General features: G+C 42.4%; 2 protein-coding genes across 2 annotated transcripts in view; both read right to left on the reverse strand.

Moving 5' to 3' along the window:
• Positions 1 to 12,571, reverse strand: part of exd3 (exonuclease 3'-5' domain containing 3) — a 36,001-nt gene extending 23,430 nt beyond the window's left edge. Inside the window, exons 1-19 of the mRNA XM_079179189.1 lie at positions 12,494 to 12,571; positions 11,097 to 11,156; positions 6,805 to 6,869; positions 5,640 to 5,801; positions 5,335 to 5,520; positions 5,205 to 5,258; positions 4,913 to 5,052; positions 4,692 to 4,798; positions 4,530 to 4,603; positions 3,792 to 3,830; positions 3,535 to 3,701; positions 3,180 to 3,333; positions 2,809 to 3,007; positions 2,610 to 2,719; positions 1,834 to 2,017; positions 1,512 to 1,666; positions 456 to 674; positions 277 to 330; positions 41 to 172 (exon numbers count right to left, since the gene is read on the reverse strand). Of these exons, the coding sequence (XP_079035315.1) occupies positions 41 to 172; positions 277 to 330; positions 456 to 674; positions 1,512 to 1,666; positions 1,834 to 2,017; positions 2,610 to 2,719; positions 2,809 to 3,007; positions 3,180 to 3,333; positions 3,535 to 3,701; positions 3,792 to 3,830; positions 4,530 to 4,603; positions 4,692 to 4,798; positions 4,913 to 5,052; positions 5,205 to 5,258; positions 5,335 to 5,520; positions 5,640 to 5,801; positions 6,805 to 6,869; positions 11,097 to 11,124 (2,229 nt within the window). The 5' untranslated portion in view covers positions 11,125 to 11,156; positions 12,494 to 12,571. The remainder of the gene's footprint in view (positions 1 to 40; positions 173 to 276; positions 331 to 455; positions 675 to 1,511; positions 1,667 to 1,833; positions 2,018 to 2,609; positions 2,720 to 2,808; positions 3,008 to 3,179; positions 3,334 to 3,534; positions 3,702 to 3,791; positions 3,831 to 4,529; positions 4,604 to 4,691; positions 4,799 to 4,912; positions 5,053 to 5,204; positions 5,259 to 5,334; positions 5,521 to 5,639; positions 5,802 to 6,804; positions 6,870 to 11,096; positions 11,157 to 12,493) is intronic.
• Positions 12,572 to 13,858: 1,287 nt separating this feature from the next.
• On the reverse strand, positions 13,859 to 17,840 carry LOC306710207 (protein AMBP-like). The gene is made up of 10 exons (XM_079178619.1): positions 17,712 to 17,840; positions 16,846 to 16,982; positions 16,110 to 16,186; positions 15,890 to 16,006; positions 15,606 to 15,707; positions 15,319 to 15,374; positions 14,729 to 14,822; positions 14,417 to 14,584; positions 14,088 to 14,261; positions 13,859 to 13,997 (listed from the first exon to the last, which is right to left on the reverse strand). Exons 1-10 carry the CDS (start codon positions 17,829 to 17,831, stop codon positions 13,972 to 13,974), a joined length of 1,071 nt encoding a protein of 356 aa, XP_079034745.1. The 5' UTR covers positions 17,832 to 17,840; the 3' UTR covers positions 13,859 to 13,971.
• Between the last annotated feature and the right edge of the window lie 762 nt (positions 17,841 to 18,602).

Here is an 18,602-nt window from a genome sequence, read left to right on the forward strand (position 1 = left end):
TTTTCAAAAATACATTCAGGACCAGCGTGAATTGTCTTACCTGGCAGCGGCTGAATATATCGCTGGGAGTGAGCTGCACGTTGAAGTGTCTGAGGACTCGCACAGCCTGGTCTCTGGCCCTTTCTGAACAGTCTAGGGACAGACAGCGACCCTCGCCTACCTGGGACCGCAACTACGAGGGGAGACAGAGGCAACACGTGTATACAAGCAAACAAGGAACACACACACACTTGTAGATTTGAGATTGTTCATGAGTTCACATTAGTTAGCACTTACACTTTGGAACGGTTGTCCACACGTGAGAATGAAGCGGCCTTCGGCTTGTGCTAACTGACAGACAACAAATACAGAAATGCAAAACTTGTATAAGTATAGCTATATTGTTTGAGTTCTTCTTGTGTTTAATGTGTATAAAAAAAGATATGCGTGTCTTCAGCTCGGACCGCTAAACTAACCTTTGCCGCTACTCTGTGATCGTCGGTGTTCTCCAACATGATCACATCGACGCCTAAACAGCGCAGGTACCTCCCGAGTCCCTGCAGCATGTTGTCGCACACCACCCGCAACTGCTGGGGGGGCAGAGGGGGGGTGTCTTCTGAGGGCTTCTCGCCACACAGGAGGCCTTTCTCTGTGTTGGAGCTGGGGGGACTGACCCTTTGAGCCCCCTGACATTCCTAAATGGACAGAGACAATAATGTGATACTTAACTGATCCCCAAAGGGGATTTTCTTTTCACTTGCACCACAGTGCGGGGAGGTCAAAGCACAGGGGGAGCCATACAACTGCACCCCTGGAGCTGATAGAAGCCGCTGAAGTGTCTCGGTCAAACACGTATTGTCCCTCCCTGCAGGCTGGATGCTCAAATCCAAGTACTTCAGTTGTTTTCTGTGTTTTATTGTGTCACATGAAAGCTCAACTCTCTTAGAATTGTTAAATGTAATATCACAATAGTTATTAAAATGAATAATTGGTTGGAGCTAAATCATTGCGGTCTGTAAAAGTTAAACACACATCAGAAATATGAATAATAACCTGACAATGTTCTGCTGACTGAATGTTCAAAGGACAGAAAACGAGAAAAGTACTCAAATTTGTCACATGAAAGGAAAAATCTCATAAATTTAATTTGGAGTTAAGTAACTTTTAGAAAAAATATAATTCTGAAACAAAGGCCCTCCTAAAGTTACCTGCTCCCCCCCCCTCAGTTTCTTAGTTTATTAATTGCAAGTTCCCAGGAATGTGAGAGGACCACGATATTACACTTGTTCAGAGTCAAACGTGAACATGTCAAATTCAGGGACAAGAATTGATCAAGTAGTTTAATGACTCTGGCTTCCACAGCCTCATGAATGAAATGTCTACCTCTTGATTTCATCCTTTCTGTATCTAAAAGTCTAAATATTGGCCTCATTGAAGATTCTTAACATCTTAGACCTAAAGGCATTTTGTATCAATTAAAACCTCATAAAATAAAATCACTATTCATGGAGAAATAGCAATTGCCTCCTGACCTCTTTGCCATGGGCCCGTTTCTCCTTCTGCTTCTTGTCTCCACTGCTCTCCGATTGGCTCGATGAGATGCTGCGCAGGTCAGCTGGCAGCCCAAAGTAAGCCGGGTTGCTGGAGAGGGCAGAGTACACATCCAGCAAGCAGCAGGCATCTGCCACTAGGAGGAGGTGAAGAAACACGAGCGACAGAGAGGAGAAGGGGGTGAATTTAATGGTTTGCAGTACGTTCATGAATGACAAAATAATCGTTGGTATTCTACGATGAAAAGAACTGCGACCATCTGTCTCCCTGTCATTGTCTGTGTGCGCATGCATAATATCTTACCTGCATATCTAATTTGGCTGATGCGCAACGGCCGTTTCTCCCAGTGGGACATCTGCTCGGTCTTGTCTAGGGGCCTTCCCAGAACCTGCTGTACCAGCAGACTGAGGCCTTTCTCCGCAGAGTTCTTTCCTACCAGCACCTCTTTAGGTCCATTTTGAGTCCGATTGACCTTTCGACGCTGGATCTGCAAAAGGCATTAAAGTGAGAATTAAATGGTGTAGTTCAGTGTCAACTCTATTCACTTGAAATTACCTAGAATTTGAGACAATGCGAGGCTCCAGGTAACACATTTCTGAACTATTAAACAATCCCTCCCATTATATGTTCCGTCGCAACATCCTGTTTCTACCAGACATTCCTTGTGACGTTCAAAAACATTTCTTGGATTCCTCACATCCTGCAACATGCAGCCTACTCCAGCAGATGGTGAAGCAACTTCATCAGTTACAGACCCATGTTGCCATTTCCACATTCCTGTCCACCACAGAGACCGCGAGCGTAGCTACATATGTCTCGGGGCAGACTACAGGGCCACAGCTGCAGCATGTACCTGAGTTATGACCATGCAATGAAACACAGACCCAAATGTTACAATCCTCAGGTCCTGTAACCCCGCTACAAATTATTTTTATGCCACGGAAATACACGCAAAGCCAATTGTTAGGCACCCAATTGTGCTGTCTTAAAAATATATATTTGGATTAATTGTGACACCAATCTAACAAATCAAGACCAGAATTAAGTTCAACATTACACTGAAGTTATGTGAATGTTACCTTTTGGTGAACATTAAGAAGATCAAGCATGGCCTCCATCTTCAATGGCTCCTCTAAAAGCTGCTGCCAGGTGGCTATGAGACACTTGAGATCCCCCGACATGCCATAACCTGAGAGGGAGGAAAGGAGAGATGTTAGAGACAGAAGTATAAACACAAATACTTAAGATGTATTTAACCTTTGACAAGTCTCTTCTTACCCAGTTTGAGGATGTTTCTATGGGCGAACAAGCTCCTGATGAAAATAATAGTATCTGGGTGTTGGCAGAATCCATTTGCACAAAGGTCTACTAGGAAAACCTGGTCCAAAACAGCAAGCTGTATCAGGGCAACCTGCTGAGTCGAGATGCAGCCAAACGTGGGCTGCCACTCCATGTCAACTCCAACTATACCACCCTCCTAGGAAAGGATAAAGACAGGGACAGATAAGACAGCAAAAAACTAAAAAGATGATTGACAATACATGTTTTCAATTTGCTATCCACTGTATATTTAGATTTTCATTAATGGTTGAAAACAAGTTATGAAAACAAAACCTTTTTTTTTAAATCAAGCGTTTGCTTCTCTGTACCTTCAGCACAATGTTTTGACATCTCCGAAGAGCTTCCGGCGAGTCCACAAAATGAACCTTGTCTTTGGTGAGCGGCACCTGGTAGAACGTCTTGCAGTGAGAGCGAGATGGTCTCCACTCCTCAGGTTTTGCTGAAGCACTCGGACCGATCTGTCTGAGGAGAGGCGACACGTGCGTGTGTTTTCGTGAGTGTGCACATTAAAAAGAGACAGAGAAAGAAAAAGCGACATCAGCCAATGACATGAAACGGGAAAGAAGAGGATGAGGCGAACAAAACCAGATTAGACGTTGGGGATGAAAACTCTGAGGCTGTTTTATAACAGGATATGTTTATGCATAATCTTAGTCTACTCACTGTAGATCAGGCGGTAGACTCTGCTGCGTTTCCCATACGCCGCAGGGAAGTCGATTTCTGGGGACGTTGTATCTCAGAGACCACTGAGAGGCTTTATGAAAACTACAGTACCTCACCAACATCTCCACCAACTGGATCTGCAGCTCAAAGTCATCTGCCACCACGTACTATGAATACATAATACACACACATAAAACACACCCTAAATGTTTTCTATACACATACATACAGTACAGTAAAGTACAACACATACATACCTGTACATGGTCACTCCAGTTCTCATCTGTCATGCTTTTCTAAAATGAAAATTGAGTACAAAACACAAATAAATGATGAGTACACAAAGGGTATCATTACGTAATTATATAACTGGGTAATCTGACTCCAGTATTGTCTTGTCCATACTGTGACATTGTTGAAAGAAACAAACATCTACAAGCAGACAGACAATGCCAGTTCTGCCCAGCAGTTATGTCATCAATGGGTAAATTGGGTAATTGTTAGTGTCTGTTTTCACAAGTCCTTGCTCAACACGTTTGACAGACTTCATTCATCAAATCATTTTCTTTTTACAGCCAACTCTTGTTAAAGTGCCTGTAACATGTATTTACTGATAAGTACTGTTAGGTAAGTAAGTACGTGATGCTAATTACATAACACAACATAAAATCACCGGATTTTTCCACTGAAATCTTTTACCGGCTTTTATTGGCTAAGACGGCAGAAAAATTGAAGTTGACATGTGTGTAATAAAACAGAAACTCGAGATCTGAGTAGAAAAACATAATACTGTGAATAAATACTTGTGTGAAGAGAAAGTGTGAAGAGAGTGTATAATGGACACAAAACAATAAGGGACGTCTGTCTTCCATTTCAAAAATATCACTATTATTGTCATTCATTTGTACTAAAAATGCATGTCCCTGATGAGAAGCCTGTCCTATTACCGGACATATATTATGATGCTTAAATGAAATATAATATTCATCACTTGCCTCCACAAACCTCTTGTACATGAGGAAACGTAAAGAGTCCAACCTCCTCTTGTGCAGAGCATTGGGACACAGACCTGAGTCGAAGAGACAAGATCACAATCATTTCCTGCCCGAGGCGCACGCCCACAAATGAACCCCTCCACTCGGGGCCCAGTCACACACCTTGGTCAATGTTGAATTTCTCCACGAGTCTGAAGACGTGTTTGGCGAGCATTTTGGGCTGCATCTGGCTCATGCACTGTTTGCTTACAGAGACGTGAGGGTACCGCCTGTGGAATACACACACACACACGCAGACACAACCGTATGAGTTCGCACAGCGACACACCGGTGCTTACAGACACACTGCAGGTTCACATACACTCCCGACACATGAGCCATACTTGTGTATCTCTTCCTCAGTGAAGCTGGGGTGGCACCACGAGTCTAGCAGCGTGACCAGTTGCTGTTCTAGATGATTGTCGCCCGCGACGAAGGACTCTGCCAACGGCAACTTATTTTGCAAGATTAGTGGTACACACATCTGCAGAAGAAGATTGAAGATGACAATTTGGGAAAGTTGGTTAGAGATTTTGGAGATTCCGTTTTGAAAAGTTCAGACCTAACATGTCTTAAGTATGCTGATGTATTCACTGCTTATGATTGAAGGTCGCACTGACAAATGTTTGGTCTCACCTCCTCCATATTCAGCTCTTTCTGTAACTTCAGCTTTACGCTGAGCACCGCTGCCTGTGAAAAACAGAAAGGATAAATCAGTGCTGTGTCGGATGATTTTTGTCAGAAAACATCAAAACAAAGAACTCACCTCTTTGTAGCAGTGAAGAGCATGCAACCTCATGATGTTCGATCGGAGAATGGCTGGATCCAGGGAGTCGAGCTGGTAGATGTTTGTGAGATTGTCGACAAAGGCGGGCTGGGTATCCGTCGTCAAGCTCAGCGCTCGCTGCTGAAGTGCCAGTGCTTGCTGCTCTAACAGCGAGCTCAGGGTCACCTGGGAAAGAAACCTAAACTGTACTAAACTGGACTTGTGCTGTGGAAGTGCTGCAGTGTCCAGAAGTGCAGGTCTGCGGTACATTTCTTTGATTTATTTGGTTGGTGAATCTCGTTTACCTGAGGATGTTCCTTCATCCACGTCAGGAATTCCACGAGGATGTGATGGCCGAGGGTGTGGCTCCGACCCTTCTGTTTGCCCGGACAGCCCTCCAGGATTGTCAGCAAAGCCTCCAGAGGCTCAGACAGCTTTGAAAATCCCCGGTGGGCTGCCAAATGTAGCTGTGGAGGAAGTGAGGGGAGGTAGCAGTGTGACTTAAAGCCAAAATGTAAGCGAGGGAAAAGGTCAATGCATAAAACATCACAGCGCAATCGTCTTTTTAATCTGGATTTTAGGTGGATTTATCTAAATCTGAACCCTATGTGCATCATTCATATGACACACAACCTTTGCAGCATGTCGGTCACGATGGTCTCCTTCATTTGTGTGCAAATCACAGTTGTTTGGTTTTAGTTTGGAATCAATTAAATATAATGATTTGTGTGTAAATTGTGAATTTTTAAAAGAACATTTTAGTGATTATAGAGGGGTGAGTTACCATTTAAAAAATAAAATAAAATAATAAGTCTTAGAGTGGCATATTCAAGGAAGAACTAAGTGTAGAAAATGTGCTATAAATACGATTTTTAGAATAGCTGAAACACAGTAGCTGGTGAAGACAAACAGCTAACTTCCCTCTCTGCACGCAGCAGACACAGAGGCTTGTGAAGAATGCAAACTCTGGCATTAGAAACTTCCTACAAAAGAAAATAATATCTGTGTGAGAAGGGCTGGGGCTCCGTCTTAATTTGCAAAACAGATGTCATCCACTCAATATCCTCCTCACACAGATCTCAAGTTCATTCAGTGCAACGCAAATTCCTTCCTCCTACTGACAGACACTCTGGTTTCCTCATTAACACACACACACGCACACACACACACACACGCACACTGGTGAGCTTCATTTAAACATGCCGGTATGCAAGATCTCTCTCTCTCTCTCTCTCTCTCTCTCTCTCTCGTTCCTTACTGTGCAAGTGTTTCTTGCAGACACACAAAGACTCCATCTCTCTTCCTTTGCAAATACACACACACACACACACACACACACACACACACACACACACACACACACACACACACACACACACACACACACACACACACACACACACACACACACACACACACACACAATATTGCATGTGTGGAACTGACACACGCTCTGAAAGTGACCCTCACCGTCTGCAGATCTTTCCGGTTCCATAGCTCGAAGAGTTGGTCTCTCAGGACGGCAGGGTCAAGACCTGAGGGGGATCACACACACACACACACACACACACAAGAATGAGGTGGGGTTTCACTCTGACCTTTGACCTCTATCAACCTGTCAAGATATCAGCCTTTAAAGTATTTGTTTTTCTTTCTTCACCATATGAGGCACCTGATGGCGTTCTGTTCAGGTCTTTTGAGCCTTCAAGTAAAAAGTTTTGATTTGGGAAAATTAAACTACAATTGTTGTTTATCAACTCTTCCATTCATTGTTGCCTGGCTATAACAGCTATTACCTTATAAATATAAGTTTGGTCCCTTGCTCATAATTACTGGTCATGTTAAAAAGGTAAAACTTTGTCCTGAAATACCTTGTTTTGTGTCCAAGCTAAATCTTAGCTGACAGGTAATGTGATACACTGGAAATATTATTTAAAACAGGCATAGCCGAGTAGACATAATGTCAAATATTATTTCTTTAACAGGCATAGCAGAGCAGCCATAACATCGGATTAACAGCTGAGGCCGGTTGGATAGTAGAGGAACCCGGCATTAGCTCTGCATTCCGGCTGAATCTGCGGCCGAGATACTCCGCAGGAAGACTCTCAGGGCAAATGTGTTGGAAAGCCATGGTGAGTAAAAGAGCCCGGAGACAAGAGGAGATGGAAGCGTGCGTGCACGTTTTGTGTCTATCTGCCTGTGCGTGTGTTCCACTCAGACTTCCCAAAAGCTCCAGCTCTTTCTCTGTCGCTCATGCTGTGTGGGCTTTACCATACCTACCTCCCTCCCTCCCTCCCTCACCTCCTCTCCCCCTCCCTCCCTCTTCCCAGGGCTAGTTTTCCTGTTCTCCTCTCCCTCCCTGCAGCAGCCTCTCTCGATTTTGTCTCGGATTTCCCCAGGAAAGGGCTATGTGGTGGTCATGGTGTAAAAAAAATACAACCTTCCTGATGCACAGCCTGGGAAAGCAGAGCACAAGACCTCTCCCTCTCTCTGTGTTGGCCTCTTTCTTTACTGCCTCTCTCTCCTGGCCGGACACTTTTAGTCTCTTTCTCTTTCATGTTGCCTCTTAAACATTAACTTTACCTGCCTGAGAATATTTCTTCTCCATTTGTCTTCCAGCTGCACAATCTCTGCTTCAGCTTGTGTCACTTTGCTTCTCTTTGATTGTATGATTGTATTTCACTCCCACGCTCATTATTTATCACTTGCTTCTGCATTTGGCCTCCTCCCTTGTAGGATTCACTGGTCTTTGTATGTTATTTTAAAAAACGCACAGTGATTTGAAAATGATCTCTTCTTTGCCAAAACCAGAATCCTTTCCACGGTCACTGGGTCCAGCGCCTTTACAAAATGCAATGCTTTTTGCATGTTATGACTAGTGGTGTAACGGATCGCGGATCCATCCGTGATCGGATCGCCCCTCACGGCTCTGATCGCCCCTCACGGTTCTGATCGCCCCTCACGGTTCAGATCGCGGATCGCCCCTCACGGTTCGGATCGGCCCTCTCGGTTCGGATCGCGAATCGCCCCTCACGGCTCTGATCGCCCCTCACGGCTCAGATCGCCGCTCACGGCTCTGATCGCCCCTCTCGGCTCGGATCGCCCCTCACGGCTCAGATCGCCCCTCACGGCTCGGATCGCCCCTCATGCTTCGGCACACTTGTTTTACAGTTTAATCATCATAGTGTGTAATACAGTTTTACTGCTGCTGTTCAAGTAACAAGTCCCCAAATATCAATGCAGAGTGTCAGTGAACAGATATAAAGCAGTAGTGTGTTACCGTGAACGGAGCATGTTAGAAGCATTTAACGGTGAAAGTCTTGGCGGGCGGAGGAGCGGAGGAATTTGAGAAGCCCCCGGCGTCATTTAAGTCACATGTTTAGCTTCCCTGTAACATATAATGACGGAAGAGGGTGGTGGACAAAGGCATTACGGTATGTAGGCGTTGTTTAAAGAGAAAGACATACGACAACGGCAATACATCGGGCATGTCCACACATATGAAGAGACACCATCCCGTCAGTGACGGGGGTCAAGCCACAACAACAACAACAACAAGGTATCATCGCGGCATTTAAGAAACAGTTTGTGGCAGAATCAGACCGGGCTAAAGCTATTACAGCATCTATTGGGGTCTTTATTGCTGCAGACATGAGGCCATTCTCCGTTGTGGAAAACAAAGGATTTCAAAATCTGGTTAAAGTGCTTGAGCCACGCTACGAAATCCCCTCACGCACCCACTTCAGTGTGAAGATCGTTCCTCTATGAAAAGGGAAAGACTGTGACAGCTCATCACGGAGGAGCGGAGATTTAAAGTCCGGTGCTGCAGACACGCCTCCCCCCCCTCTGTGAGAGTCACACAGACACGCATGTGCCGCTACCTTTTCCCCAGATAATGTAGATATTCTCATCTTTTTGAAAATAAATATCTTAAACATATATATACACATTACACTACAGTCATTTAGCAGACGCTTTTATCCAAAGGGACTTACAATTCAGTATCTATCTAAACACCGTAGGCACAGCTACGGGAGTAATTTGGGGTTAAGTGTCTAGGTAGCAAAAGGTTAAGGACACATTGACATGCGACTAGTGGAGCCGGGGATCGAACCGCCGATCCTCTGATTGCAGGACGGCCCTGCTCTCCATTTAACCACGGTCAGCCCAAAGTTATTTGCTTTCAGTGTTCTTGAAGTTATTTTAATTAATAAATGGAAAGCAAAGTCATATTTGTCCACCCGCCCCCCCCCCTTTTCTTTGCCAATCCGTGGCTCAAAAAACGCGGTCCGATCCGAACCGTGAGGTTTGTGATCCGTTACCCATTGAGTACACATCATGCATTCTTTACATTAGTTCCTGTCACTGTTAAAAATATAAATTAGTTTCAGATTTTTGTAAATGCATTTCTACTCTTCCCGACAACAAGTGCTTTTAATCGTCTTGATGTAAAAATCGATTTCCAGTTAGAAGAAGTTGCTTGAGAAGTTACTTCTTAATCCATCTCAATGACTGTAATATCTAAATATGCTTAACTGTTGCATGGCAATGCAGCACAAACCATTCTCTTCAGTATCTCACCAACACGCTAATGTAAAAACAGCCAACAGCGTAGTGGCAGACTGGACATGTAGCAAATGGGCTAAGACGTGCAAAAACACTGCAACGGTCCTCTGAAAGGTCCTTTAATTTCAAGAATTTGAATAGCTACAGAGTTTTCCTTTTGCTTTTCTCCGGGATTCTCTGATTATACACCCCGCTCCAGTCCATTCATTCCACTGGCAAACACGCGTACGTGCACAGGGACTCACTCTCACACACACACACACACACACACACACACACACACACACACTTCAGTCTCGCTGCTCGTGTGAGGAGAGCGGGGGAATGTGGAGCATGCAGCTTCTTTAGAGTTTTTGGCTGGTGGATGAATGACAGAGTTGGAGACTCCCCATTCATTGCGACATAATAACCGCCATCATCACCATATACAAATACACGGACACGCATACAGTGCACTCATTCACCTTCGGGTGGGGGATTGTTTTTCTTCATGTTTTTGGCACAAGATCATTTGAAATACGAGAAAACACTATTTAAACCAAGTTGATTTTAAGGTAATGAGACACTATCTTAAAATCCCATCCTTACGAAACAATAAAAATTTGCACTTAGATTTCAGTAAAATTAGACAGAGATTAAATCCACAGGCAGGTCTAACTGCCTGTTGCCAGGCAGCTGCCAGAATAAAGGAAACACAAAGATCAAGTGTCTAAATGGGGCATTTGGTGTCACTACAGCCACCAGAACAGCTTCAGTGTGACTTGGCAGAGGTTGTGCATGTGTGGCTCAACTCCACTGGAAGGATGCCACAACATTCTTCTATAAGTACTTCTCTCCTTTTGTGTTTTGTAGTAGGAGCTTCAAAAAACTAAAAAAAAAAAAAAAAACTTTCAACAGGTGCTACGACAGAATCTTGAAAAAGAAGAGAGTACAAGCACTTGTAGGATTCGATGCTTGTTAAAGCAGTGTTTGCATGTTAATTAACCTCTCCAGGACGTGGACCGGCACATACCGACAGACTCTACAGTGAAAAACACGAGTGATGATGCTTGATATCATTGTACACCCCAAGAGCCCCCTGTGTGATGTTACTTTTGGAGTCCGCACACAAATCATTCTACATTTAACCCTCGTGTGTGTTGTTTCTATGCTCAATATTGACAGAGAACGGTGTGTTGTAAAACTGTGAAACATACCCACTGCCTCTGGAGTCATACGGTCCATTTCTGTCCACCGGATGGTGTGCTGCTGTCACTCTAATGAGGGAAGGCACACAAAACAACACTTTGAATAACACCACCACATTTGCTTAAATATATTACAGTGAGAGGAAAGATCATTTTATTTGCTACATATGTACCACATACGGTATTATGGTAAAGCAACTGCACTGAGCTTTTAGGCCAAGATACAATAAACTACACAAGACATGTGAGTTCATGCATCTGCCCTAAGTGAATTTGGGCAACAACAACTTTGCAGAGGCTTGAATGATGTCACTGTACAAGAAGAATAAACTGAAATCTAATGATTATGAACCAGTTTGATTATCACTCGTGCATACACACACAGTAACGTGTGTGAACAGCGGACTGAGAAAGGGTTAGACGCCAGCCGGCTGTGAGACTTGATTTCAGTCTGAGGATGTTTTTTTTTAGGTCTGAAGTGTATCTCCCCGTCTGAATGCCTGCAGGCGTAACCCTCTTAAACCCAAGAATTGATTTCACTGATGTACAATGTTCTCTCCTTTTAAAACCATCTTTCGCAAGCCTCTGATCAATAAAATAATGAGTTGCTTCTTCACTTTTTAGAGGATTTCGTGAAAACGTTGCAAGTTGCAACAGCCGGCCTTAAGGCTAAAAACATCAACGCTTAAATGTTAAAGTCCATAGATTATTGAGCATTGATGATTAAGTATTAAAATATGTTAAAAATCTATTTAAAAAGCCAAGGAATTTGACAATGGAAATCACAGTACATGAGAAGCTTCTGAAATACTCAAACCAACAATATATATATATATGTATATCAAGGAAAATGTCTTTCTCTTTACATCCATGTGTCTTGCAGTGTGACTTGTTACCCGGCCTAAATGCTGCTTTGATGCAGATTAAAGCGTGCAGCACTATGAGGGTAGAAGCACCTCTTTCAGGGGATGGAGGAACAGAAGAACCAGACTTTTGTTTTTGTGTAACTTATCTTCTATCCCCACCTAGTGGTAACAGAACACACATCACTTCCTGGAGTGCTTGGTTTAATGCTATGTGTTAGCAAACATTAGCTTGCCTGACACAGACAAATCAAGCGAACCGTGTAATGACACCTGTTTGCGTGTGTTCATCTTTAAAAAATTGCTCGGCTGTTAGTGATGTAAGAGCGAATTAAAAGCCCAAACAATGGTGGTGGGTTAGTTTCGGGGACGTGAGACTGGTTAGCTCGTGACTGACTCACTTACGGCTAGCTCGAACCTCAGTGCTAGGTTGTCATGTTGCTCTTCAATACACAGTCGACTTTATTTTTAATTGTGTTGACAAGCGAATTTATATTGAATTACGCAAATGTAACGTCACGTTATCGATACGAAAGGACTCACCATGTGCTACTTTCTTCCAGTTTACTAGCTATCGTCAGGTAGACTACAGCTACGTTACCTTACATCAGTTGAGTTTGTGGCCAATCTAATATCGTGTTTTTTGCCCTGCATTTTGTTTGCCAGGGAGATGTTGCTCTCACATTGAACACAAACACAGAACATGACCCCTGAAACATGTCATATTCTAACAGCAAATATCGATACCTTCAATGTCAGATATTTGTCTTATGGAGTTTATCAGGAGCCATAAATACAATGTAGAAGAAGCTGTCTGTAAGTCTGTACTGAGGGAAATATTAACCGTAATCATTCTTGCTACGATTTAGTTTTTATTGGAGGCTGTCATGCAGAAGTGCACTACTGCCGACTTCTGGCCAATGCACAACACTTTTCTTTCCTTTTTTCACATATTTGTTCCTCTTCACAGACCTCTACAGGAAGAGAGTGATACAGGACATAGGACAGAGAGGGAGAAGATACAAAAAAATCATACCTGTTCTGTTTAATACACATTTTAAGTTTGATACAGTCTGGATCTGAAACAATAAAATTCTGCATAAAATGTTACAGTATTAAAACAGACATGTGGCTTGAAACAACAAACCTGCTACTCACTGTTGATATAAAGAACCAGTAGGGCAGCCTTACAAGAGATAATGAAAATAAAACACCATACAATCTACAAATAGTGCAAGACTGGTTATATTTTATGAAACAAACCAAACTGAAATACAAATGTGTCCTTTGCAAGCACAACATCTTTACTAAACACACAAATAAACATTAATAGGAGGAACGTTGAGGTCATGTTGCCCGACTACTTGATCTGTTTTGTCACACCACCACACAGCAAACATTCACAGGGTCAGAGAAGTGTGATAAACTTGTCCTATTAGATAAATAACTCTCTCTATCTAAGTGAGTGGAAATGTTGAAACATGGAAACATTCTAACTTGGCACATAATATCCAGCAGATAACTTACAGCCCCTCTTGTTTATTCGATTGAAGATATTTAAACCAGTAGTTTTTTATCTGGACTATAGGAGTAACCTTGTCTATATCCATGACCAAAGCATGTTATCAGTTTGTTCTCAACATCTGTAATAACTTTAATGACCTTCCATTCATCTTTGCTCAAACCTGTGAGGTCATGTCTGCCCAATAGTCTGCTTGTATATGTGATTATACAACTTATTTCTTGAATGAGGAGCTGAAAAGGGAGCAGGTCCAGGTTCTTGTCATTTTTTCAATGTATTTGTGGTTGCCAGGAAGCAGCTGCATCAGCAAAAAACAAATGAGCCAATAACAGTAACAAACAAGAAACACCAGGCAAACAGAGTTATGACTTGTTTTATTGCCGATCTGTAAGTGCTGAGACAAAATCATGTTTCTCTAACGTGCGCCTTATGTGGTGCTGCCTCATGTTGCATCTCTATGTGGTGAGTTCAGATGAGCAGCGATGTTTCCTCATCTCACTCAGTTGGCCTTCAGGAGTTCTCCCTCTGGAAATGAGCAAAAATACACAAAATGTTTTTATCATATGCTAGTGGGGGTGTGGTGTGTGTGTTTTTATATTTACTTTATCAACTCACCATCATTCATTACCCCGCAGTACTCGTTACACTCGGCTTTGCTGTAGAACTTGTTGGCATTGCCCTGGCAGAAGCCTTGTTTGTAGGGCACGCACAGACCGGCGGTGGAGTCAAAGGCCCAGATGGGTGGCTGGCCTGTGCAGGCTTGGGCCACCATGGGCAGACGGCACACAGCTGGGGAGACGTAACGTATTTTAATGTATTCAAAGAGTTTTTTATTTAACAGTGCACGGACACAGAATAAACTGGCAATGGGCCACATCTTGATAGTGCGTGTATTGTATGATCATCCCATATGCAGATGTTGCGTTTCGTATTCCATTCCTCACCCTCGGTGCGACATCTCTGCAGACACTCTCTCTCATGTATAAAGTTGTTCTGGTTGCCCAAACACCCTCCGTAGACGAAGAGCTCACAGCTCATTGAGGAGGAGTTGTAGTGGTAACGCGGGAAGCTCCCAAAACATGGTCCTGTATCTGGTGCTGCTTTACAGGACTCTAGGAGGGGAGCGGGAGAGATGTATAGCACGAGTAAGGAGAGATACCCAATTAGTTATAGCATCAGAACCAGGATCTTACATCTTACATTTAACACACATACATTTTCATGAATGGGCAATGCTATCTAATCGTATCACTTACCGGTTGCATTAAAAAGAGGTGAATCATCACCAGAACCCTCAACGTCTGCAGGCGCCAAAGGTGCCAAAGAAGGCACCACGTTTCTCTTCTTCCGCTGTATCACAGACAGACTCAGTTAGAGATACAAAGACACCTGAACCCCAAATATTCTACTTAAATGTGTTTCAAAATCCTTTGAGACGGCAACACAACTCAGAACTACATTATAGTTGCTGCATTTAATTAGAATAGTAACATTATAGATGTCTTAAAAAAGCAACAACATTGAATGCACTGTCCACATTGACATACTCCGAAAGGGACACTTTTTACAATGAGTACTTTTATTTATTACTTGCAGAATCTGTACATTCTGGTGCTAATACATATGTAGTTTTACTTGATACACAGCGTTGACGCAGAAATGTAGCACCCAACCTACGGTTCCCCCTTCGGGTAACACTGTTTGCTCTGTGAGCACTGTTACCATTCCAGCACAGTTAGCACTGTTAGCCTCTAGCTGCTGGCTCAACCGTCACCATGTTGATAACGGTGTGAAAGCAATCCCTCAATCACAGTTTGTCCTGAATTCTGTACATTCGTTTGAGTACCTGAGGCTCAGGCTGAGTTGACGGCTCTGCCACCAACTCTCCAAGAACACAGTCTCCTGCGAAGATTTTGATTGAAAACATGTCATAGATACGCATGCATTTTATTGCCAAACAATGTATTCTTTTAATGTTTTATTCTAGTTTTATTGCGCTTATGTTTTCTGTTTGTATGCTGCAAAATAATTTCCTGTTTCATGAACAGTGATGGTGAAATATCTCATTCAAATATCTAATAATATTTAGAGGTCTGTGCAAGTACAGTATGTGTGTGATAATCTGTGTTGTACCTTTATCCTGCTTAATGATTACAGTGTCATCACTCATTCCCTGTTGTCTGACCAGTGTTTTGAAGTCATCCAGCACGGTGTCTCTCACGGACATAGTTCGACCTGAAGAGGAAGGACAGAGCAATTCAGATGAAGCAGAAACGAAAACTTTCTCATGATGTAAGTGGTTTGAATAAAATGTATTCACATCTTATCTTAACATACACGAGGCGGGAAACCATGATACTTGAATCAAATAAATGGAATCTAATACTTGAGATGTTAGAGTGAGAGCGTCCACTCACTGTAAAGCTTTACTGAGATGGTCTTATCCTCCGATGCTTTCTGTTTGCTCATTATCACTATCGCATACTCATCGTAGTTGGTGTGAACCACGTAGGAATCCACGTCTGCGTTCCACCCTGTGGAAAGGACAGAGGAGACAATCACCTGTAAAAACTTCATGGACGAAATGAAGTGAACAGAGAGCTGTATCACTGCAGGATTAAACAGAGGGAGACGTACTTTTAATATGGTAGGAGAATCGTCCTGGTGTGGTGGTCAAATCATAGTCCCCAGTGATCTCCTTACATGTTCCTTGTCTGCACACATCCCAAAAAATAACACATTCTGTGAGAATATATCTATAATACACAGTAGAAACTGTCACCTTTCAATTTTACCAGTGTTGGAAGAAGTAGTCAGAACTTTTAATTCAGTAAAAGTAGCAATACCACAGTGTAGAAATTCTCTGTTACAAGTAAAAGTTCTGCATTCAAAATTTGACTGAAGTAAAATGACAGAAGTACCAAAAGTAAAAGTACTAGCCTGATCTGTAATAATTCATCATCATTTATTTGAATAGTATAAATCTACAAAGTAACTATAACCAAAACTGACAAATAAAAACAGTTAAGTTCAATAGTACCCCTTGAAAAGTAGTGGAGTAGAAGTGTGTAGTGGCAGAAAATGAAAAGTATAAGTACCTCAAAACTGTACTTGAGTACTTTAGTTCATTTCCATCATTGGGTTTTACACTTTGGATACTGTAGTGACATGTTGTCGGACCAAAACACCGCCAGGATTAGCCAATGTGTGTGCACTACGATTTACATAATTCTGTCATAAGTTCAGACTGTGTTAGGATAATTTGTTGCATATCGGTATATTTTAATTTATGTTTTTTTCCAGCTCTCAAAAAATGTTTGCCTTAGTCTGTTGGTGTGTAAGTGTGTGTTTGATGCATGCACTTCTTACAAACCTCAACATACGGCGAGTCATCTTGAGTTTGCCTTCAGTGGTGCCGGTCTGCAGAACCAGTTTACCGATGGCTGCGTCTCTCTCTCTCATGTGGGGACACGTACTTGCCAGAGCAACATCATGCCACGTTCCCAAAAACTGTTAGAAATAGGTTCCGTAATGTGTAAATGTAATGCACATAAAAACTATAATTGAAATGGGCAATAAATAGAACAAAATAAATCTCACAATCAAATTAAACTTCAGCACATCAAATCTCACTTTACACAGATGACGTAACACTCATGTGTGCTTAGTGAACTCATACTTGACTTTTCCTCGCTGTCGTCTCTAGTCCAAACTGCTTTAACTTTTCACACAAATAGATCACATTAGATTTGATCTTCCATTCTTCATTTTTAGGTCATTAAAATGAAAAATTCCTCTGCCTGAACAGCCCTTTCTCCAATAAATGACTTTCCCATACAACGAATCTGCATTGTGATTTACGTTTCGAGCCAAACATATTTTGTCGTGGTTTACATTTGCATTTGATGTGTCACAAATTAACTTAAAATGAGTCCGCTGAGCTCCGCTGAGTAGGGTGGATGTCAAGGTGGTGGATGGGTAAAAAAACAAACAGGAGACTGCTGTTTGTGTCCTGTTTGAATCAAGAACTTTTGTTTTGTTTTATTTCAATTTCGTAGTCATTTTAAGCCAAACCACGGTGTTTTTCACTAAACCTAACAAAGTAGTTTTGTTGAATTTTATCGAAATATTAAGTAAAGGTTATTAATCTAACAGACATAAGTACTGCGTCACAGCCTTTTACCTCTTTATACTGAATGTATGAGTTCAAAACAACACATGCAAGTGTGCAGAACTCACCCGGGCCAGATCAAAGTTCTCCTGCGTGGGGTAGAGGGGGTCTGGGAGGACAGGGACCCCCTGAAGGGTCGAGGACCACCCCAGGACCAGCAGAGAAACCAGAATCATTGCTTTCTGCATTCTATCAGCCTGTCTGTCCACTCGTCTCTGAGAGGACTGATGTCTGAGGAACTGAACCCCAGGAAAAGTTGCTCCTCCTCACGGTTTCTTACCCCTCTCAACTGTTCAAATGGGGACAGGGCATTGACCTGTTTTGAGTGCAGTGCACTCACTCCCACAGCCAAGCAGAAAACAAACAACTGAAAGAGCAAAGTTCTGCTCTCTGTCTCTCACTTTTCTGACCAAAAGTACACATTGGACTTTTGCAACCTTAACAAATCAATACATGCCATGATCTGAGACACCAATAAGTAACATGATATTGTATCATGTATTGTGTTTGATATGTTTTCTTTGAAGAAAGAACAGCAATTCTCTCAAATACTAAGCACCTCAGATTTGACAATGCTGTTGGATGACTTTATATGATACAATCACATTTACAGGTATGTAGTCAGCATTGCTTTCTTTTACCAGGCCTCAGCTAGTGCTGTCATCCAAAGAGAATTTGTCCATTTTGCATTAGAAGGACCCACGGCAAAGTTCCCTCCATGAATCAGTAAACCATAGATAATCAAAGACGAGAGAGAAAGACTATACATATTGCTCCCAACCAATTTTATTTATCATGGTGAAATTGAAGTTCTTACTGGTTCCTGATAATCAATAGAGCACTAATAAGATTCCTTGGCTTTTTACACTCTTTCTTTAATGTTTTAAAAAATGAGGGTTAGACAAATATGTCTCATCAGTATTTTAAAACATTGCCATACAAGATATACAGTGTGGGTT

This window comes from Pholis gunnellus (genome assembly GCF_910591455.1).
Source record: "Pholis gunnellus genome assembly, chromosome: 18".
Classification (NCBI taxonomy): domain Eukaryota; kingdom Metazoa; phylum Chordata; class Actinopteri; order Perciformes; family Pholidae; genus Pholis; species Pholis gunnellus.